Below are 24052 nucleotides of genomic sequence, written 5' to 3' on the forward strand. Positions count from 1 at the left end.
TCAAAAAACATTTTGTCAAATCTAAAAATATATTTTTAAAAAGCTCAAATAAAGACTTTTTTAGATCAAGAAAAAAATGTAATATTCAGGGATTTTAATCCAGTTCTTTTAATCCATAATTGTAATTTTTTAATCAAATTTTTTGTGTGTTTAGTTCAAAAATCATTTTGTCAAATCTAAAAATATATTTAAAAAAGCTCAAATAAATATTGTTTTAGATCTATAAAAAACGGAATATTCAGGGATTTTAATCCAGTTCTTTTAATCCATAATTGTTATTTTTTAATCATATTTTTCCGTGTTTTTAGTTCAAAAATTATTTAGCAAAATCTAAAAATATATTTTTAAAAAAGCTAAGATAAATATTGTTTTAGATCTATAAAAAACTGAATATTCAGGGCCTTTAATCCCTAATTGTCAATTTTTAATCAATTTTTTCTCAGTTTTTTAGTTCAAAAATCATTTTGTAAAATCTAAAAATATATTTTAAAAAAGCTCAAATAAAGACATTTTTAGATCTATAAAAAATGGAATATTCAGGGCCTTTAATCCAGTTCTTTTAATCCATTTATTTAAAAAAAATCTAAATATTATATCTAAAACGGTCCGGCCCATGTGAAATTGAGTTGACTATCTAGTATCTGGTATGTGTGTGTGTGTTTATTACCAATAACGGTTTTGAAATTGAACCATCGCGGTCACAACAACAATCAAACTTTACAAGCGGCTGTGATAGGTCGTTTATGTTAGCGCAAGGCTGCATCTGAGCTCACATAACGCCAATAAAAATGGATTTTTTTCTATTAAAAAAAGCTGATAGCAATATGCTACTATTACATGTCGCTCATATCTTCACAATTCATCGGTTTTTTTTCGTCTGGAAACGGCGAGAAATGAATCTGTCGGCGCGAGACTTGATCTTCGACCGCCATCCTGCCGGCCGCCGTTTGTACTTTTCCGTTTCCCGCACTCGGCGTCCGCCGCTAACACGCTAACGTGCGCAAAACACGCTTCGGCTTTCACGATTTGTTGACACAGGCGCGTCGGAGGAAGTCGCGCGGCGGTCCACGCCGTCCCGCAGGAAGTCCGCGACGACGGGCTGGCGATCTGGTGGGTGGAGGGGGTCGGAGGTCGCAGGGTGTCCTTGGGGTTGTCGTGAATGAAATGGGAAATGGGGACTTTGGTTTTAAGGGGGCGGGGCCTGAAAAAAGAAGGCAATGTAGCTACTTGAATTTCATCATTTTTTGGACATTTTGCCCCTAAAATGACTCCTAATATTCGCCAAAAGTCGTTTTTTTTTTAATACTGGCATTTGCCCACCCAAGATGGCGTCCAGGTGGCCATCTTATGTTGGGCGACGTTCCCATCCATGTCAACACGTTTTTTTAAAAGTAACCCGTCACGAGATAAGTTATTATTATTATTATTATTATTATTTTTAAATGACAGCATTTGCCCCACCCAAGATGGCGTCCAGGTGGCCATCTTGCGTGGGGCGACGTTCCCATCCATGTCAATGCGTTTTTTAAAAGTAACTTTTCACGAGATAATAAGTTATAATTATTATTTCTTTTTAAATGATAGCATTTGCCCAACCCAAGATGGCGTCCAGGTGGCCATCTTGCGTGGGGCGACGTTCCCATCCATGTCAACGCGTTTTTTAAAAGTAACTCATCACGAGATAATAAGTTATTATTATTATTTTAAATGATAGCATTTGCCCCACCCAAGATGGCGTCCAGGTAGCCATCTTGGGTGGGGCGACGTTCCCATCCATGTCAATGCGTTTTTTAAAAGTAACTTGTCATGAGATAATAAGTTATTATTATTATTATTATTTATTTATTTTGAAAGCGATAGCATTTGCCCCACCCAAGATGGCGTCCAGGTGGCCATCTTGGGTGGGGCGACATTCCCATCCATGTCAATGCGTTTTTTTAAGTGTCTCGTCACGAGATAAGTTATTATTAGAATTTTTTTTAAATGATAGCATTTGTCCCACCCAAGATGGCGTCCAGGTGGCCATCTTGCGTGGGGCGACGTTCCCATCCATGTCAACGCGTTTTTTAAAAGTAACTCATCACGAGATAATAAGTTATTATTATTATTGTTTTTGTTGTTGTTGTTATTATTATTTTAAATGATAGCATTTGCCCCTCCCAAGATAACTCGTCACAAGATAACAAGTTATTATTATTATTATTATTATTATTATTTTATTTAATTAATGATAGCATCTGTGGCCGCCACGGAGGACGCGAGATGTCCAATTTATTTGGAGTGAGAAGGTCGGCAGCGACATTGCTCCTAATAGATCGGACATATTTAGTGATGCCATTTTTTCTGAACATGTATTCACAAATGGCTTTTTGTCAAGTTATTTACTCGCTAGCCGCCATTGATGACATTTCGTTTGAAGCGGGAGGGTCGGCAGGGAAGGAAGTTAAATGACTTGGACGCCTTCACCGATCATAAAAATAAGTCCAAATGACTTTAATAAATAAAAGTGCATTTTTTGGGGGGGCTTAGTTTTTTTTGAGAGAATATTGAGGTCAACGTGCACACGGTTGACCTTTGACAGGAGGTCATTTGGCAGGAAAAAGGTTGACTAGCCAGAAATCCTCCTATTTCTCCTTTTTTTTTCTCCCTATGAGTAATCGTTCCTCCCCTGCCGACCCTCCCACCCGCTTCAAATGAATTAGAAATCGCCAATGAGTAAATTGCGCAAGTTTGACCTCCAATAAAACAATAAATGAGCTTGTAATGGCTTGATTTTAGCCCCTGCCAAGATGGCCGCCCAGAAGCCATTTTGGCCCCTGCTAAGGTGGCTTCCGGGCGGCCATCTTGGCAGGGGCCAAATTCAAGCCAGTTTTCCACCAAAGCCTATTTTACACTTATTCCGTCCAATGAAATTGATTTCTCACTTGTAGGCGTCCAAGTCATTTCACTTGAACACGCGTTCCTCCCCTGCCGACCCTCCCGCTTCAAACTAAACGTCATTAATGACGGCGAACGTGTAAATAACTTAGACCTCGACAAAGTTGAAGCCATTTATGACTACGTTTTCAAAAAAAATGGCATCGCTAAACACGTCCAATCCTTTCAAAGGGACGCCACTGCCGGCCTGCTCGCTCCAAATGGATTGGACATCTTGCGTCATCCGTGGCGGCCGCTAATGCTATCATTTAAAATAATAATAATAATAACTTATTATATCATGACGAATTCCTTTATAAAAACAATGCGTTGACATGGATGGGAAGGTCGCCCCACGCAAGATGGCTACCCGGACGCCATCTTGCGTGGGGCAAATGTCATTTTTGCCAGGAATTGAAATGACATGCAATTTTTGGGTTTTCAGCCGATCCCGCGTTTAGCGACGTTAATGCTAACGTTAGTTAGGACGTGAGTTGTTTTTTTTTTAGGGGGATTTTATGTATTTTGGTGAAGTTTTGGACAGGATGTGGAGGTCAGCGTGCACATGGTTGAACCTCTACCTTGCAAAGCCCAGGTCAGGGGGCAGGAAAAGAGTCTAAAAAAGACAAAAGAGACTTTTTCTTTTTTGCACACCAGTCAAATTCCACGTTTTTTTGCTAATTCGTCGTTAGCGGGTGTCCGTCCCAAAGCTAAAAAAATGTATTTAAAAAGCCTTTTCCTTTCAGTTTGAGCTAAGCTAACCCGACTTTTAAGCCGTAGAAAAGCGTTACTGTATTTACTCGCATATAAGACGCATTTGTCAGACAAAAAAATGATGACTAAAACGAGGGTAGGCGAGAAATTGTCAAATTCAACCATTTTTTAAGGCTACTTTAAAGGTGCGGCTTATATTGCCGATTCAAGGCATACACCACCTGGTAGTTAGTAGTGGTAGTGGTTTTGATAGTGGTTGTGGTTGTGGTTTTTGTAGTGGTTTTGGAAGTGGTAGTGGTTTTGGTAGTGATTTTGGTAGTGGTAGGGGATTTGGTAGTGGTAGTGGGTTTTGATAGTGGTTTTAGAAGTGGTAGTGGTTTTTGATAGTGGTTTTTGATAGTGGTTTTTGATAGTGGTTTTAGAAGTGGTAGTGGTGTTGGTTGTGGTTTTTGATAGTGGTTTTTGATAGTGGTTTTAGAAGTGGTAGTGGTTTTGGTAGTGGTAGGGGATTTGGTAGTGGTTTTGGTAGTGGTTTTGGTAGTGATTTTGGTAGTGGTAGTGGTTTTTGATAGTGGTTTTAGAAGTGGTAGTGGTTTTGATAGTGGTTTTTGATAGTGGTTTTAGAAGTGGTAGTGGTTTTGGTAGTGGTTTTGGTAGTGGTTTTGGTAGTGGTTTTGGTAGTGGTTTTGGTAGTGGTTTTGGTAGTGGTTTTGGTAGTGGTTTAGTTAGTGGTTGTGGTTGTGGTTTTGGTTGTGGTTTTGATTGTGGTTTTGATTGTGGTATTGGTAGTGGTTTTTGATAGTTTTTGATAGTTTTTTTTGATGCATGTGAAGATTCTCACACTATGTTTGTCCAAACCGTGGCACGTAGAGACTTGAATTTTTTTAGGGTGGTCAGAAACGGCTGTCAAGTCCTAATAGACAAATCGTGTTGGATCCATCCAAAAACCGTATTTGAACGTGGGTGTGTTTCCAGAAAGGCGAAGATGGCGGCGGCGGTGGCGGCAACCTGGCGCTGGAGGACGGCCGGGAGCGTCTCACCTACGAGATCCCCCTCAACGAGACCCCTTCGGCCGGTCTGGGCGTCAGCTTGAAGGGCAACAAGTCCAGGGAGACGGGCGAGGACTTGGGCATCTTCATCAAGTCCGTCATCCACGGGGGTGCCGCCCACAAGGTACAGGCCACGCCCACGGCCTTCCATTTTTGTCATTCAATGACAAAGCCCGCCCCGTTGCAGGACGGGCGCCTGAGGGTGAACGACCAGCTGATCGCCGTCAACGGCGAGGCTCTGCTGGGTCGCTCCAACCACGCCGCCATGGATACGCTCCGGCGCTCCATGTCGGCGGAGGGCAACGGGCGGGGGAGCGTCCGCCTGGTGCTGCTGCGATCTTCTGCGCCGGAGGTACGACCAGTCGTTTGTCTCGAAACACATAAAAATCCTCTACCGTATCTTCCGCACTATAAGGCGCAACTAAAAGACTTCCGTTTTCTCAAAGTGGCCATTATATGAAATTCCTTTTAGCACAGCTCCATCTAGTGGATGTATAACACCACCTACTCTTACTACTACTACTAGTAATGCGCTAGCTATTGCATTCTACATCTATATAGCTCAATTTGTGTTATACAACAACCACAACCTACTACTACCGCTACAACTACTACTACTACCGCTAATACTACTACCACGACCATTACTACCGCTACTATTGCTACTACTACTTCTACCACCACTGCTATCCCTACTACCACTACTACTACTAATACTACTACTACTACAACAACAACCACTACCCCCACTAATACTACTAACCACTACTACCACTACCGTTACCACCGCTACTGCTACTACTACCTCTAATACTACTACCACGACCACTACTACCACTACTATTGCTACTACTACCACCGCTAATACTACTACTGCTACTACTACCTCTAATACTACTACCACCGCTAATACTACTACTGCTACTACTATTGCTATTATTACTACTACTGCTACTAATGCTACTACTACCACCGTTAATACTACTACTGCTACTACTGCTACTACTACTATTACCACCACTGCTATCCCTACTACCACTACTACTACTAATATTACTACTACTAATAATAATAATAATATTACTACTACTAATATTACTACTACTACTACTAATATTACTACTACTACAACCACTACCCCTACTACTACCACCGCTAATACTACTAACACCACTACTACTGCTACCGTTACCACCGCTACTACTAATACTACTGCTACTACTACTACCACCGCTAATACTACTACCACCACTACTACTACCACCGCTAATACTGCTACTCCTACTACAACTACTGCCACCACTACTACAACTACTACTACCACTGCTAATACTACTAACACCACCACTACTACTACTGTTACCACCGCTAATACTACTGCTACTACTACTACTGCTACTACTACTACTACTGCCACCACCACTATCCCTACTACCACTACTACTAATACCCCCGCTAATACTGCTACCACTACTACCAGCACTACCACTGCTACTACTACCACCAACACTACTACTGCTTAATCCTAATATATGAAAGAAGGAATCATTGGTGTGCCATACACTCCGGTCGGTGCATCTTATAGTGCGGCAAATATGGCAAATGTTTTTTCTTTTTAGATTTGCTTCAGAAAAAGTTGAAAAATGTTGTATTTTTATTTATTATTATTTTTAGCTTGTTTCATTTAACAGGAAAAAAAAGACTATTTTTACATACCTTTTTTTCTGTCTTTATTCTTTTGTCGGATTTTCCCGCCAACTCCAGCAAATAAGTTGAATCATTTTCAATTTCCACTTTAAAAAAAATAAAAAAATGATTTCAGGGTCCGTCGGACGCCGTCAACGCGGCCATCGAACGAGCCACACGCCAACGACCGCCCGCCAATCAGGTACGAGCGGCCGACGCCGGCCCTCCTCCTCCTTCTCCTTCTTCGCCGCCGCCGCCGCCGTCGATCCCGACCGCGGCGAGACGCAGCCGTTACACTTTTGGTCTGGCGCACGTCCTCCAAAGCGCCGGCGAGGTTTATCTCCCTTCTAGCGAAGGGCGCCACGCCGCTTACTTTTCGCCGCCGCACTCGCGAGCGCAAACATTTTACGGCGACGACAGGTCGCCGAGTCGCGGCGACCGCTCGACCAGGAACGCGTACGTGGAAGACATCCGGGCGATGGCGGGACAGATGTACGGCACGGCCAGCGAGCGCCGATGCGCCGCCTCGCCTTTGCGTTGCTATTGGCTTTCAGACGGAGTCTGGTAGTCATATTTAAAAACAAAAACAAAAAGGATTTCCAAAGTATGGCTCCTTCAAAATTAACATTTCTAGAGTCTCTAACATTTTTACAATATTTCCACGTCACGTTCCACGATCATTTTTTAATCAATTCCTGTTGATTTTGGGGCCTTTGTGAGTCACTTCCTGTTGGTTTTGGGTCACTTCCTGTTGATTTTGGGTCATTTTCAATTGATTTTGGGTCACTTCCGGTTGATTTTGGGTCACTTCCTGTTGATTTGGGGTCACTTTCAGTTGATTTTGGGCCACTTCCTGTTGATTTTGGGTCACTTTCAATTGATTTTGGGTCACTTCCGGTTGATTTTGGGTCACTTCCTGTTGATTTGGGGTCACTTTCAGTTGATTTTGGGTAACTTTCAATAAATTTTGGGTCACTTTCAATTGATTTTGGGTCACTTCCGGTTGATTTGGGGTCACTTTCAGTTGATTTTGGGTCACTTTCAATAAATTTTGGGTCACTTCCTGTTGATTTGAGGTCACTTTTGGTTGATTTTGGGTCACTTTCAATAAATTTTGGGTCACTTTTGGTTGATTTTGGGTCACTTTAAATACATTTTGGGTCACTTTAAATACATTTTGGGTCACTTCCGGTTGATTTTGGATCACTTCCTGTTGATTTGGGGTCACTTTTGGTTGATTTGGGTCACTTTCAATAAATTTTGGGTCACTTCCTGATGATTTTGGGTCACTTCTTGTTGATTTTGGATCACTTCCGGCCCCCTTTTGGACCAAAAATGCATAAAAGATAGAAAAATCTTGTGCTGGTTAATAAAACCATTTCTTCTCTCTTTTGTTTCCTCTCATTTAAATGCATGCAAATCTTTGCTGCTTCTTTTCTTTTCATTTTTTTATTTGACAAAAAGTCAATTTTTTTTGGCTTCTGATTTCTTATATTCTTTTAATAAAAATCATTTCAAGCCTCTTGCATGCCTTCTCTTCTCTTTTCTGCTCTCTGCCCATTTTTCATTTTTATTTAATTTGTTCTTGCTTTTATTTACTTTTTCAACAGAAAAAAATAATCAATAATCATTTTATTCTTCCAAGGTTTTAAAAATAATTTTAGATCAAAAAAGGTGGCTAGCCCCAATTTTTATTAAATCTCCGAATATTGTAGATTTTTTTTTTATAAATGAAAAACATTATTTTATTGTATTGTTAAATATATGTTTTTAACATTTTTTTTTTCAAAAAATATATCAGAAAATATTATTATATTTTAGTTGCATTATTAAATAATAGTAGAAAGCAGGATTTTTTTTGTATTAAATGTATATTTTTAACATTTATTTAAAAACAATGGAAATTATATTTTAGTTGCATTATAAAAGCAGGATTTTTTGGTATTGTTAAATATATATTTTTAACATATTTGATTTATTTAAAAAAAAAGGAAAATATTATATTTTAGTTGCACTATAAAAGCAGGATTTTTTTGTATTGTTAATATATTTTTAACATTTGGTTTATTTTTCAAAAAAGGAAAATATTAATTTATTTTAGTTGCATTATAAAATAAAAGTCAAAAGCAGGATTTTTTTGTATTGTTAAATATATTTGTAACATATTTGAATTTTTTTTCCAGAAATCGAAAATATTATATTTTTTTGTTGCATTATAAAAGCAGGGATTTGTTTTGTATTGTTAAATATATATTTTTTAACATTTGATTTATTTAAAAAAAAAGGAAATATTAATATATTTTAGTTGCATTATAAAATAAAAGTCAAAAACATGATTTTTTTTGTATTGTGAAATATATTTTTAACATATTTGATTTTTTTTTCTAAATATGGAAAATATCATATTTTTTGTTGCATTATAAAATACAACTGGAAAGCAGGAATTAGTATTAATATATATTTTAAATACATAATTTTCCTTTTATTATTTTTGTCATGTTTTTTCATTGCTTTGTGACAGACGAATAGACAGACTGGCATTTTTCTGCCCTCTTCGGGGGGTGCCGGAGCCAGCCGCCGTCTGAAAACGTAATTGACAGCAGGCAGGGTCCTTAGTAAGGATAATTAATCCCCGCCCCCCACAAGGAGGCCATAGAAAAAAATGCTTCCATTATTAAGAAGAATGTTGTTTTTGACAGCCGCCATCTTCAAAAAGCGAGCGCTTCCATTATTGCCCTGCGGGGGTCCACTTTAATCCAATCTGTCCATTAATTATTCACTTTTTTATTTCATTTTTTTACAGAGAGTCGCTATTAAATGACCTTGTTTAGACTTCGATAAATATGAGCAATATTTTCAATATCTGTCTTTGTGTGGGTTTTTTGGGGGGAATTCCAGGGGGATTCCGGACCGGCCCACTTCTACGCTCCCCACGACAAATATGGCCGCGGTGAGTACACGCCGTTGACGATGACGGACGTCCAATCGTGTGGCGTCCTGCGGGTTACTTCCTTTGGGTGTTTAGAGGGCACTTCCTGTTAATTTTGGGTCAATTTCTGTTGATTGTGGGTCATTTTCGGGTCACTTCCTGTTTATTTGGGTCACTTTCTGTTGATTTTGGTCATTTTCGGGGCACTTCCTGTTAATTTGGGTCATTTCCTGTTGATTGTGGTCTTTTTCAAGACACTTTCTGTTGATGTGGGGTTATTTTCAGGACACTTCCTGTTAATTTGGGTCACTTCTTGTTGATTGGTCTTTTTTAAGGGCACTTCCTGTTCATCTCGGTCACTTCCTGTTGATTGTGGTCTTTTTTTCAGGGCCCTTCCTGTTCATTGGGGCTCACTTCTGGTAGATTTTGGTCATTTTCAGGGCACTTCCTGTTCATTGTGGGGTCACTTCTGGTTGATTTTGTTCTTTTTCAGGGCACTTCCTGTTCATTTGAGTCACTTTCTGTTGATTTTGGTTATTTTCAGGACACTTCCTGTTCGTTTTTGGTCACTTCCTGTTGATTGTGTTATGTTTTTAGGACACTTTCTGGTCATTTGGGTCATTTTCTGTTGATTTTGATGTTTTTTGGGGAGCTTCCTATTCATTGGGGGTCACTTCCTGTTGATTTTGTTCTTTTTCACAGAACTTCCTGTTCATTGGGGGTCACTTCCTGTTAATTTTGGTCTTTTGGAGGGCACTTCCTGTTGATTTTGGTCTTTTGGAGGGCACTTCCTGTTGATTTTGGTCTTTTGGAGGGCACTTCCTGTTGATTTTGGTCTTTTGGAGGGCACTTCCTGTTGATTTTGGTCTTTTGGAGGGCACTTCCTGTTGATTTTGGTCTTTTGGAGGGCACTTCCTGTTGATTTTGCTCTTTTGGAGGGCACTTCCTGTTGATTTTGGTCTTTTGGAGGGCACTTCCTGTTGATCTTGCTCTTTTGGAGGGCACTTCCTGTTCATTTGATGTTGATTTTGAGGCAATTGCGGGTTGCTTTCTGCTGTCTGTTTTTGTCCCAGATGATTCATTGGTGAACCACCGGGACGACTTCTTTCCAAATGGCCAATCCAAAAGCATGGACCTGGGTGAGCCCTACATAGATTAGCTAGTTAAAAATGCAAATGAAAAAAAAAAGAAGGCGGGGCTATGTGCCTGTGATGTCACGTGATAATTATTCATTAGAAGAGAGAAAGATGAGATCATTTTTTTGTTTCTTTCAGTGATGGATGAAGGCAACGTCAGATCGCTAGCTGGACATCAAAGGGGTAAGTTAGCTCATTGCTAATCTTTTTCATTCATGTCTTACTTTTCCCAGTTAGCATTATGCTACATAGCCTGTTGCTAGCTAAATGCACGTCAACTTTGTTTTTTTACCTCAAATGCATGAAATATCATTCAAATAACTTTTACAAAATAAAAAATGTAAAATAGTTAAATATAAAAACGTTACATAGCCTGTTGCTAGCTAAACGCACGTCAACATTTTTCACCTCAAATGCATGAAATATTATTAAAATAACTTAAATAAAAAGTTGCAATACAATAAGATTTTTTTAAAAACTGTTGACCTTTAAGGTAATAGATTTAATGGTTAATAATTGTTAATAATTAATAGGTAATAATCGATCAATTATGCAAAAAATAGCCCATTGCTAGCTAAACGCATGTCAACTTTTATCACCTCAAATGCATGAAATATCAATAAAAACTTTAAAAAGTTAAAATACAATTAAAATTCTAAAAAAAAACTGTGAACCTTTAAGAAAATAAATGTAATCCTTAATAATTGTAAATAATTAATAGGTAATCGATCAATTATGCAAAAAATAGCCAGTTGCTAGCAAAACACCACAAAAAAATTGGGAAAATTATGTTATGCTAGGTTGCTAAAGTTGGGAGTGTGGGTAGGAAAAGCTATTCTAGTAATTATTTTTTTTTTTTTACCTTTATGTATATATATATAAGATAATAATAATAATAATATTATATATAAAGGTAAATAATTTTTTATATTATATAAAATATTTATATAAAATTATATATATATCAATTTTTATCACTTCAAAAGCATTAAATATCATAAAAATAACAAATATATATATATGTTATATATGATATCATAAATATTTATGATATTTAATGCTTTTGAAGTGATAAAAATTGATATATATATAATTTTATATAAATATTTTATATAATATAAAAAAATATTTACCTTTATTTATATAATAATAATATTATTATTATTATTATTATTTTTTATATATATATATATATATATATATATATAAAACGTTTTTTTTTTTTAAATTACTAGAATAGCTTTTCCTACCCACACTCCCAACTTTAGCAACCTAGCATAACATAATTTCCCCATTTTTTTTGTCCCGCCTCCCCGTGCTCGTAGCTCCGCCCACCCCGCTGGAACTTTCCCGGAATATTTTAAGAGCGTGCGTCGTAAATAAAAGCGTCCGTCAACGCCGTGCGCCACGTTGCTCTTCTCCGGTGGACATCTTGGCTAATGCGTATTGACATTGCTTTTGCGCGGGTTGTCGTTTTTTTTGCTGAGGCGGCGTTCTTAAACGGCCTTTTTTTTTCTTAAAGCTTTGACATATTTCATTAGACGGATGCTTTTAAGAGGCCACTTTTAATCTGGCTAAGCGCTTTGCGCTTCTTCTTCCTTCTTGGAATTCTGGCTCCGCCTCCAAACGGGGATTGGACGGCTGTCGGCGTCAATGGCCGCCGAGTAGTTGAAAAGTCGGTTCTGTGGGCGGCGTCTTGTTTTGTTCTTGGGAAATCCTTTTTTAAGATCTTGAGCGCAATGCTAAAGCTAGCTGTTAGCATTGGGAATTAGTTAGAATAACATTGATGAATTCTAGTCCTGGTCTGGGGCGGACATTTTGAGGGTCTTGGTCTTGTATACCTATTGATTCCACAAAATCTTGGGCTGGTTTTGGGTAAATCTTGGTCTTCGGTCTTGAGGATAACATCATAGCTAACTATTAGCTTCAAAAAGACATTTAGATTCGTTTTTGAGGGTCTTGTTTTGGTTTCAATGCGTCTTGGTCTTGTGTCCTTCTGGATTCCACAAAATCTTGGGCTAGTTTTGGGGAAATCTTGGTCTTAGGTCTTGAGGACAATATTATAGCTAACTATTAGCTTCAAAGAGACGTTTAGGCCCTTTTTTTAGGGTCTCGGGTTGGTCTGGAACTGTCTTGGTCTCGTATCTGTCTCTAATAATTCTGGTCTTGACTTGGTTTTGGGAAATTCTTGGTAAGATTTTGAGGACAATGCTACAGCTAGCTGTTAGCCTTGTGAATTAGCTTGAATAATTCTAGTCCTGGTCTGGAGCAGACATTCTGAGGGTTTTGTTTTGGTTTCAAAGCGTTTTGGTCTTGTATCCGTCTGGATTCCATAAAATCTTGGGCTGGTTTTGGGTAAATCTTGGTCTTCGGTCTTGGGGATAACATTATAGCTAACTATTAGCTTCAAAAAGACATTTAGACCCGTTTTTGATAGTCTCGGGTTGGTCTAGAACTGTCTTGGTCTTGTATCTGTCTCTAATAATCCTGGTCTTGACTTGGTTTGGGGAAATTCTTGGTAAGATTTTGAGGACAATGCTGCAGCTAGCTGTTAGCAATGTTCCCTCTAATTTTTCGTTGGTCTGAGCAGAAAGTCAACCTCCCTGAGCGCACTGAGTACCAGTGTGAGCGACATCATCGGTACTCGGATGATTCGCCTAAAGACGTTTCGCCGACGGACGTTTGACAGACGGGCAGGTCGCCAAATGAACGTTCGGCGGAACGTCCATTCGGCGACCTGTCCATTTTTCATGTAAAACATGCTGTAAAACACGAAAAACATAAGTGGACAGAGCTACTGCCACTTGCTGCCGCTTAAACGGCGCCATCATGGGGAAAGGGGTAAAAAAAAAATAAAATAAAAAAAAATAAAAAAAATAAAAATAAAAAAAAAAAAATCCGATTTTTTTTTTTTTTTTTACTGCGCGCCATATGATTGCTGCTGCGCAGCGAGGACGAGAGTAGTGCGCAATTGCGCACGCGCGCAGCTTAGAGGGAACACTGGCTGTTAGCCTTGTGAATTAGCTTGAATAATTCTAGTCCTGGTCTGGAGCGGACATTTTTAGGGTCTTGTTTCGGTTTCAAAGCGTCTTGGTCTTGTATCCTTCCGGATTCCACTAAATTTTGGGCTGGTTTTGGGTAAATCTTGGTCTTTGGTCTTGAGGACAACACTATAGCTTACTATTAGCTTCAAAGAGACCGTTTTTTGAGGGTCTCTGGTCGGTCTGGAACGGTCTGGGTCTCAAATCCATCCCCAATAATGTTGGAAAATCCTTTAAAAAAAAAAAAATCGCTGACACCCACGAACCCCCACGAAAAACCCGAGTCCCCTTTCTCCTGTCCAAGACCACCACAAAGCTCGAACCACTCCGGCGACCAATCCGTCCAAGCCCCCCCTCCCATCTGTCCGCTCTCTAAACGGCGATTTCACCCTCCACCGGTTCGAACCGGTCCCAATAGCCCGCCATCCCGTCCCATTAAAACCCGATTATTGATTTAAGTCCCACCTCCAGCGCCGACACCCCCGAACCGCCGAGCCCGCAAAAGTCAATTATCCTTTTATTCCTTTCCCAAGGGCGCCCGCCGTGGAATATCATGAATTTAAATGCGGGTAAAATCCGGCGACGGCCACGGCGACGGCACCCCCATGGTCGCCGCGCGCCAAGCTCGTTTTGGAGCTTAATTCCATCAAGCCGCCAGCCGGACGCTTGGTCGTAATTACGCGGGTGACGCAAATCCCCGCCTCTCAAATGGAGCGTTTTATTTTGAAACTCTTGTATTTCTAAGCTCTTCTTCCTCCTGGACAGTCCATTTAAGACTTAAAAGGCAAGTGAGCCTCTGCCGTAATGGATTTTGTCAGGGTATTTTTTTTTCATTTTAACTGTTTTTTTTTCGCACGTTTTTCTTTAAAACGCAGGAGAAAATATTCCTTCAATTTTTGTCGAGTTGGAGAGGCTCTATATCAAGGGTATCAGACTCGGGTTGGTTCGCGGGCCGCGTTAACGTCAACTCCATTTCATGTGGGCCAGACCATTTTAGATATCATATTTAGATTTTTTTTTTAATAAATGGATTAAAAGAACTGGATTAAAAGCCCTGAATACTCAGTTTTTTACAGATCGAAAACAATGTTTATTTTAGATTTTTTTAAATATATTTTTAGATTTTACAAAATGATTTTTGAACTAAAAACACTGAAAAAATTGATTAAAAATTACAATTATTGATTTAAAGAACTGTATTAAAAGCTCTGAATATTCCGTTTTTATAGATCTAAAACAATGTTTATTTTACCTTTTTTAAAATATATTTTTAGATTTGGTTTTGAGCCAAAAACACAAAAAATGGATTAAAAAATGACAATTATGGATTAAAAGAACTGGATTAAAACCCCTGAATATTCCGTTTTTTATAGATCTAAAACAATGTTTTTTTGAGCTTTTTTTAATATATATTTTTGATTTTAATAAAAGAATTTTTGGACTAAAAACACAAAAAAAAATGGATTAAAAATGACAATTATGGATTAAAAGAACTGGATTAAAAGCTTGAATATTCCATTTTTTATAGATCTAAAACAATGTTTATTATAGCTTTTTTTATGTATTTTCAGATTTTACAAAATGATTTTTGAACTAAAAACACAGAGAAAATGGATTAAAAAAATACAATTATTGATTTAAAGAACTGGATTTAAAGACCCGAATATTCCGTTTTTTTATAGATGTAAAACAATGTTTATTTGAGCTTTTTAAAAATATATTTTTAGATTTTACAACATGATTTTTGAACTAAAAACACAGAAAAATTGATTAAAAATTGACAAATATGGATTAAAAGAACTGGAATTTACCGGGGTAGCTAAAATGGTTGCCTGCTCATGTCTGCCAATACCCGCTTTAAAAAATCATTTTTATTTTACGGGTCACTTTGTACAAAAGTGGGTCATATGATCACTTTCATCTGGTCGTAATCTGCTTTTTAAGGGCCCACCAACGACGGCGACGGCGGGACGCTGGGTCCGACCTTGGGCCTGTGGAAGTCCAGCTCCCTGGAAAGTCTCCAGTCGGCCATCTCGGAGGTCCGGCAGAACGAGCGGGTGCCCTTTCACCGCCCGCGGCCGCAGGTGGTCCGAGGACGCGGATGCAACCAGAGTTTCCGCATCGCTATCGACAAATCCTACGAAGGACCTTCGGAAGACGGTACGTTACCTAAGCCTGGTGGTCTAAAACGGTACTGCAACCAAGATTTAAAAAAAAATATCAGTAAAATACAGAGACTAACAACTCTAGCACATTGAAAAGGATTTGATTTGCTAGTGGATTGTTAGCATCCACAAATACAATTTTGATCTCCAGCCGTCTTAAAGGCACACTATGTAAGCCTGGTGGCCTTAAATGGTACTGCATATAAATACATATACATAAATATAAATACATATAAATAAATATAAATAATTGTTTATTTATATAAATAAATATAAATAAATATACATAACTATACATAACTATACATAACTATACATAACTATACATAACTATACATAACTATACATAACTATACATTACTATACATTACTATACATGAATATAAATAAATATATAAAATAAATTAAAAAATGAATAAAATAAATAAAAATGAATTACAAAATTACAAAAAATTACAATACATAAAAATACATTAAAAATACTTAAAAATACATAAAAATACTTGAAAATACTTATAAATACATTAAAATAAATAAAAATAAATACATATGAATAAATATACAAAAATACAAAAATAAAAAATAAATAAAAAAATAATAAATGTACAAAAATACAAAAATAAATTAAAATAAATAAAAAAATAATACAAAATTAATTTAAAAAAAGTTAAGATAAATTAAGATAAATAAAAAATAAATTAAAAAATACAATAAATTAAGATAAAATAAGATAATATAAGATAATATAAGATAATATAAGATAATATAAGATAAAATAAGATAAAATAAGATAAATTACGATAAATTAAAGTAAATTAAGATAAATTAAGATAAATTGAAATCAATTGAAATCAATTGAAATGAATAAATAATCGCACCCTCTTGCTTTTGTGACAGTGAAATTTCCCAAATACGGGATGAATAAAGTTATCTAATCTAATATTTCATCTGCTAATGCATTGCTAGCATCCACAATCCTTTTAAAAGGAATATAATGTAGTACTTTTGCCCCAAATTGAACTAAAGTACCACTCTGCCATCACTCTGAAAATAGCACGTTGCTAGTTAGCATCTCAACCTTTCTAGATACGTACGCCACGTTCCGAAAACACAAGCATTTATTCCGCTTCCGACCATAACGCGCCAACCTCGTCGCCCGTAGACGACGACGACCATTCCGAGCAGAGCTCCGGCCGCGAGACGCCGGCCAGCGGCTCCTCCCGCCAAGACCTGGACGTGGAGGACGGCAAGAAGCCCAAGGCGGCCAACGGGAGGAAGCGGGAAAAAAAGAGCAAAGGGAAAAAGAGAAGGGAGGACGGCGCCGAGGACGCCGAGAAGAAGAGCAGGAAAAAAGGTTTCGGCCTTTTGAGGTAGGAAACCTACCATTAAAAATACTGTTTCTGATTGGCGGGTGCCCCACCCAAGATGGCCGCGAGCTATGCGCGTCAGTGCAAAAAAATGTATAGCAGGTTTAGCACCGAAGCTAGCCAGATGCTTTGTTATTGATAAAATACTTGGTTATGACTCATGAATATTAATGGGGAATTTTCTTTACTTTGGATGGGAAATCTGACCCTACCAAGATGGCCGCCGCCTTCGGGCTATTTTGATAGGGAGGCATTTGACAGGTCTTTTCCGCTCTTTGCTTCGAATAGTAATGACTTGATCTCTAGGGGACGTTCAGTTTATTTGAAGCGGTAGTTCATTTGTTGTCGGGCCCCGCCCACTTGGAACGGATTGGACGCCGCCACTTTACCTTTAATGATGCACATATTTACGAATAAAACAGACAAAGAACTATAGATGTTCTTTTTTTAATATATATCTATATATGTATACATGTGTGTGTATGTGTGTGTTTGTGTGGGTATGTGTGGGTATGTGTGTGTATGTGTGTTTGTGTGGGTATGTGTGTATGTGTACGTGTGTATTTGTGTGTATATGGTAGTGTGTGTGTGATTGTAAATGTGTGTATGTGTGTTTGTGTGTATATGGGTGTGTTTGTGTGTTAATGTGCGAATATGTGTGTTTGTGTGTAAATGTGTGTATGTTTGTGTGTATATGGTGTGTGTGTGCTTGTGTGGCAATGTGTATATGTGTGTGTTTGTGTGTATATGGGTGTATGTGTGTATGTGTGTGTATATGGGTGTATATGTGTTTGTTTGTGTGTGTTTGTGTGTAAATGTGTGTTGTGTGTATATGGGTGTATATGGGTGTTTGTGTGTATGTGTGTGTGTTTGTGTGTATATGGGTGTATACATGTATGTGTGTGTATATGTGTGTGTATATGTGTGTGTTTGTGTGTAAATGTGTGTGTGTGTGTTTGTGTGTAAATGTGTGTGTATGTGTGTTTGTGTGTAAATGTGTGTATGTGTGTGTGTTTGTGTGTATATGGGTGTGTGTTTGTGTGTATGTGTGTGTGTGTGTTTGTGTGTATATGGGTGTGTATTTGTGTGTATATGTGTGTGTGTATATGTTTGTGTGTAAATGTGTGTATGTTTGTGTGTATATGGGTGTGTGTATGTGTGTGTGTTTGTGTGTAAATGTGTGTTTGTGTGTAAATGTGTGTTTGTGTGTTTGTGTGTATATGGGTGTGTGTGTATGTGTGTGTGTTTGTGTGTAAATGTGTGTTTGTGTGTATATGGGTGTGTGTTTGTGTGTAAATGTGTATGTGTTTGTGTATAAATGTGTGTATGTGTGTGTTTGTGTGTAAATGTGTATGTGTTTGTGTGTCTGTGTGTTTGTGTATAAATGTGTGTATATGTGTGTGTTTGTGTGTATATGTGTGTGTTTGTGTGTATATGTGTGTGTTTATGGGTGTATGTGTGTGTGTGTGTGTTTGTGTGTAAATGTGTGTATATGTGTATATATGTGTGTATACACGGTAATACATGACATTGTTATCGGGCAGCAAAAAGAGTATCGCTAGCTCCTCGCTAGCGATACAAGGACTCGAGCGACAAGGGCCGTGGGCAAGCCCCTCCCCCCTTCTCCGAGGGCGCCTATCATCCGTTTATCTGCGCGTGGCCATCTTGATTGCGGCGGCGGTCCCAATCCCCCGGCGAGCCGCCCTTATCTTCCGCCGGTGACACGGCGCCGATTCAATTAGCGTGCGGCGCGCACGCCGGATAACAATTCAATCGGCCGCCGTGTCAAGGGCGCTAATGGGGGAGATGTTGCCGTGTAAACAGAAGGGGCAAAGGGACGCACAAACGCCCGCCCGCCCTCATTGGCTGTTGAAACTCTTGGGCTCCGCCGACGGCGCCGGGCGTCCAATCGTGGCAAAGAGTCAATCGGCCATCAAGGGGTTAATCGTGAGGAGAAAATGTTGATGAGGTCAAGTTTTGTTGATTTTGGATCAATTCTTGACGATATTTGGGCATTTACAAAGCACTTCCTGTTGACTTTGGGGCACTTCCTGTTCATTTGGAGGAATTATAGGTCACTTCCTGTTCATTTTGAGAAATTTATAGGTCCCTTACAGTTCATTTTATTAGATTACAGGTCACTTCTGGTTCATTTTGGGTAATTGACAGGTCACTTCCTGTTCATTTTTGGGTGATTGCAGGTCACTTCCTGTTTGTTCACTTTGAGCAATTGTCAGGTCACTTCCTGTTTGTTCATTTTGAGTAACTAACAGGTCACTTCCTGTTCATTTTGAGTGATTTACAGGTCACTTCCTGTTTGTTCACTTTGAGCAATTGGCAGGTCACTTCCTGTTCATTTTGGGTAATTGATAGGTCACTTTCGGTTCATTTTGGGTAATTCCCAGGTAACTTCCTATTCATTTTGGTTAATTGACAGGTCACCTCCTGTTCATTTTGAGTAATTTACAGGTCACTTCCTGTTCATTTGGAGTCATTTACAGGTCACTTCCTGTTTGTTCACTTTGAGCACAACTGACAGGTCACTTCCTGTTTGTTCACTTTGAGCACAACTGACTGGTCACTTCCTGTTTGTTCATTTTGAACAATTGACAGGTCACTTCCTGTTCGTTCATTTTGAACAATTGACAGGTCACTTCCTGTTCGTTCATTTTGAGCAACTGACAGGTCACTTGCTGTTTATTCATTTTGAGCAATTGACAAGTCACTTCCTGTTCGTTCATTTTGAGCAACTGACAGTTCACTTCCTGTTCGTTCATTTTGAGCTACTGAAAGGTCACTTCCTGTTCATTAATTTTGAGCAATTGACTAGTCACTTCCTGTTCATTCATTTTGAGCAACTGACAGGCCATTTCCTGCTCATTCATTTTGAGCAAATGACTGGTCACTTCCTGTTTGTTCTTTTTGAGCAACTAACAGGTCACTTCCTGTTCATTCATTTTGAACTACTAAAAAAGCACTTCCTGTTCATTAATTTTGAGCAATTGACAAGTCCCTTCTTGTTTTTTTTTTAGCAATTGACTAGTCACTTCCTGTTCATTCATTTTGAACAATTGAAAGGTCAATTCCTTTTCACTTTGAGCTAGTGAAAGGTCACTTCCTGTTCATTCATTTTGAACAATTGAAAGGTCAATTCCTTTTCACTTTGAGCTACTAAAAGGTCACTTCCTGTTGATTTTTAGCAATTTCTAGGTCACTTCCTGGACTACATCCAACCCATTCCATACTACGCAACAACCTGAGCGTTGCTCTCCGCTTTGGGTGTTTGCAAAGATGAAACGCTCACTTATTTGCGTGGCGTGACATGCTAGGATTAGCTTGATCCAACACGTAGCCCTCAGTCAGACGGATGTCGCAGGTGACTAACCGCCTGGCTCTCGGGCGCCGTGGCAAATTCCGACTACCGGTTGACACATCCCGCTCGATCCACGTTGGGCGCTTTCGACTCCCCGCTGTTTAGACTCCGCCCCCACGCCCATGTCACGGCCGCCAAAGCCGGCGCTGTTTACAAATCCGCGCGACGTCGGGCTAAAGCCCGTCACTACGCCTCCGCCGCTTCACCCCCGCGTCTTTTTTTTCCGCGTTTGAAAATCCGACGGGGTGGCAAGCCAATTAGCTGGGTCTGTTCCGCTTTCATCCTATCGCCGAGCGGCAGGAAGACTTCCTTCCACGCGACCTTGTTGTCGACGTGACGGGGCACGCCGCCAGATGATTTGGATTAGCGCGCTTAGCTTCAGCCTTTGCTCACCAGTTAGCTTTTGGTCGGATCAAAAAGAGGAGAATGTCATCTTTTCAACTGGAAGATGCCATTTCTGGAAATAGGGTGGGAGGTGCTTAGCCCGGGGGTCACTTCCTGTAAATATCGCCTCATTTCCTGTAAATATTTGTGGATCAAATCATCAGAAAATAACCCGGGAGGGCCCTAAATTCAACAGGAAGTGACATGGGAGTAAGTTTTCGAGAATACACAGGAAATGATCTAAAATGTACAGGAAGTTACCCATGAATGCCTTAACATCAACAGGAAATGATCGACAAACAGGAAGTGACCTATGTGTCCTAAATTCAACCGGAAGTGAGCAGTAAACAGGAAGTGGTATGGGAGTACGTTTTCTAGATACACAGGAAATTACCTATAATGTACAGGAAGTTGCCCATGAAGGCCTTAACATCAACAGGAAGTGATCAACAAACAGGAAGTGAGCTGTATGTGTCCTGAAATCAACAGGACATTACCTAACTCGCCCGGTCAATGTGAAAAATAAAAGTAATCACAATAACATTTTTAAATAGTCACTTCCTGTTATAATGGCTTTGGGGAGGAGCCTATTTGGTAGGCGTGGGAGAACAACTGCTAAAAACACGCCTGACCCAAACTAACAGGAAGTGACTTGATCCAAAATGGGCATCAAGTGCCACCAAAGCAAAAGGAAGTGACCTGGAAATAGCCCAAAATCAACAGGAAGTGACCCGGAAATAGCCCAAAATCAACAGGAAGTGACCCGGAAATAGCCCAAAATCAACAGGAAGTGACCTGGAAATAGCCCCAAATCAACAGGAAGTGACAGGAAATAGCCCAAAATCAACAGGAAGTGACCCGGAAATAGCCCAACATCAACAGGAAGTGACCCAGAAATAGCCCAAAATCAACAGGAAGTGACCCAGTAATAGCCCAAAATCAACAGGATTATTATTAAACAAAATAATATAATTTCAAAAATAATAAAATAATAGGACAGCGCGGTGAATGAGTGGTTAGCGTCTCGGCCTGACGGCGGGCGACCTGGGTTCAAATCCAAGTCGTTGGTCCACCTCTCTGGAGTTTACATGTTCTCTTTGCAGGTTTTCTCTTGGTACTCCGCTTTCCTCCCACATTCCAAAGACATGCATGCTAGGCTAATTTAGCACACCAAATTGCCCCCAGCAACGAGCAATTGGTTGTTTGTCTCCTCGTGCCCTGCGATTGGCTGGCCCTCAATTCAGTTTATCCCCTGCCTTTGGCCCAAAGTCAGCTGGGATAGACGCCGGCACCCCCCGCGACCCTAGTCAGTATAAAGCGCTTCAGAAAATGAGATGAGATAACAAAATAACCGCTAACGGCGACCAAGTTACACGCGTCGCGCCGGTGGATGTCTTTGATCCGCCATCTTACTTGTCTAGCTAACGCTAGACAGGCCGCTAGGCGTCTTTAAGAGCCTATTAGCATCCTCTTTTATGAAATATACATTAAGCGCTTGCTCTCTAGCGGATTAGCAAGCGCTATCGCTCCCTCCCGCTATTCATTCTTTTATCCACCTTATGAATTGTTGATGATAAAGTGCTTCTTTAACGACTTAGCGTGGGCTAGCTAGCTACGTTTACCTTTGCTTCTCAACCGCTTATCCTCACGAGGGCTGCCGGGGGTGCCGGAGCCTATCCACCAGCTAGGTAGGGACACCCCGAACCCAGCCAATCACAGGTCACGAGGGGACAAACAGTCAAACTTATGTTGACCACTTATTTCTCATTAATTATTAATTTCATATTATTGGTATTATTTTCTTATTGTTGTTGTTACTTGTGCACTGCATGGTGAAGTGTAAATGGCTAAAAAAATGAACAGGAAGTGATCAATTTAATAGTAGTTAACCTGGAAATGAAGTCAAGTTAACAGGAAGTGACCTAACATGTACAGTAAGTTACTGTATATACCCCAAAATGAAAAGGAAGTGATCTAATCAATAGGCAATGACCTGGAATTGAAGCCAAGTCAACAGGAAGTGACCTGACATGTACAGGAAGTCACTGTATATAGCCCATAATGAACAGGAAGTGATCAAATCAATAGGAAATGACTTGTTGTTATAGCCAATTTAAAAGGAAGTGACCTGGAATTGAAGCCAAGTCAACAGGAAATGACCCAATATGTACAGGAAGTGACTGAATATACCCCAAAATGAACAGGAAGTGACTGAATATACCCCAAAATGAACAGAAAGTGATCAAATCAATAGGAAATGACCTGTTCTTAAAGCCAATTGAAAAGGAAGTGACCTGGAATTATAGCCAAGTCAACAGGAAGTGACCGACATGTACAGGAAGTCACTGTATATACCCAAAAATGAAAAGGAAGTGATCAAATCAATAGGAAATGACTTGTTATTATAGCTCATTCTAAAGTAAGTGACCCGGAATTAAAGCCAAGTTAACAGAAAGTGACCCAACATGTACAGGAAGTCACTTTATATAGCCCAAAATGAACAGGAAGTGATCAAATCAATAGGAAATCACCTGTTATTTAAGCCAATTGAAAAGGGAGTGACCTGGAATTAAAGCCAAGTTAACAGGAAGTGACCCGACATGTACAGGAAGTCACCGTATACAGCTCAAGATGAACAGGAAGTGATCAAATCAATAGGAAATGACTTGTTATTATAGCCAATTCAAAAGGATATGACCTGGAATTGTAGCCAAGTCAACAGGAAATGACCCAATATGTACAGAAAGTGACTGAAAATATGCCAAAATGAACAGAAACTGATCAAAAAAAGAGGATGTGACCTGGAATTGAAGCCAAGTCAACAGGAAGTGACCCAACATGTACAGGAAGTCACTTTATATACCCAAAAATGAACAGGAAGTGATCAAATCAATAGGAATTGACCCAGAATTGAAGCTCAATCAACAAGAACTCCCTTTAAACGTATTAAACCCACTGACAGCCACACGATTGGACGCCAAGCACTGTCAATTAAGTCTTTAATAAAAAAAAAAAAATCCAGCCTAATGAATAAAGAGCTGTAACCAAGACTAATCGCTTGAATGGTTAAATAAGAGGAGAGCAAAAAATAAAATAAAATGGTGTAGCAAAAAGCTCCAGCTGGAAGAGAACAAAAAGATTAGCGGTGTTGCTATAGCATTTCTGCACTTCAGCAGCCAAGCAGAACGCTTCTCTCGCTAATTAGATTGCTCGCTACTTATTTTGAGGGGTGCGCGCGGGTATATCGGTGGAAATTGCTGCAAAAAAATAATAGATTAACGCTGATCAGTAT

At 39.3% G+C, this 24052-nt stretch overlaps 1 protein-coding gene across 2 annotated transcripts in view; it reads left to right on the top strand.

Annotated features, from left to right (window-relative positions):
- The window catches only part of pard3ba (par-3 family cell polarity regulator beta a), a 67245-nt gene that overhangs the window by 20063 nt on the left and 23130 nt on the right, over positions 1 to 24052 (top strand). For both annotated transcript variants that reach the window (XM_077616612.1, XM_077616622.1), the window contains 8 exons: positions 4606 to 4803; positions 4867 to 5031; positions 6502 to 6567; positions 9264 to 9315; positions 10368 to 10433; positions 10569 to 10613; positions 15416 to 15631; positions 16799 to 17006. In XM_077616612.1, the coding sequence (XP_077472738.1) occupies positions 4606 to 4803; positions 4867 to 5031; positions 6502 to 6567; positions 9264 to 9315; positions 10368 to 10433; positions 10569 to 10613; positions 15416 to 15631; positions 16799 to 17006 (1016 nt within the window). The remainder of the gene's footprint in view (positions 1 to 4605; positions 4804 to 4866; positions 5032 to 6501; positions 6568 to 9263; positions 9316 to 10367; positions 10434 to 10568; positions 10614 to 15415; positions 15632 to 16798; positions 17007 to 24052) is intronic.

This window comes from Stigmatopora argus, chromosome 1, assembly GCF_051989625.1.
Source record: "Stigmatopora argus isolate UIUO_Sarg chromosome 1, RoL_Sarg_1.0, whole genome shotgun sequence".
NCBI classification, from domain to species: Eukaryota; Metazoa; Chordata; class Actinopteri; order Syngnathiformes; family Syngnathidae; genus Stigmatopora; species Stigmatopora argus.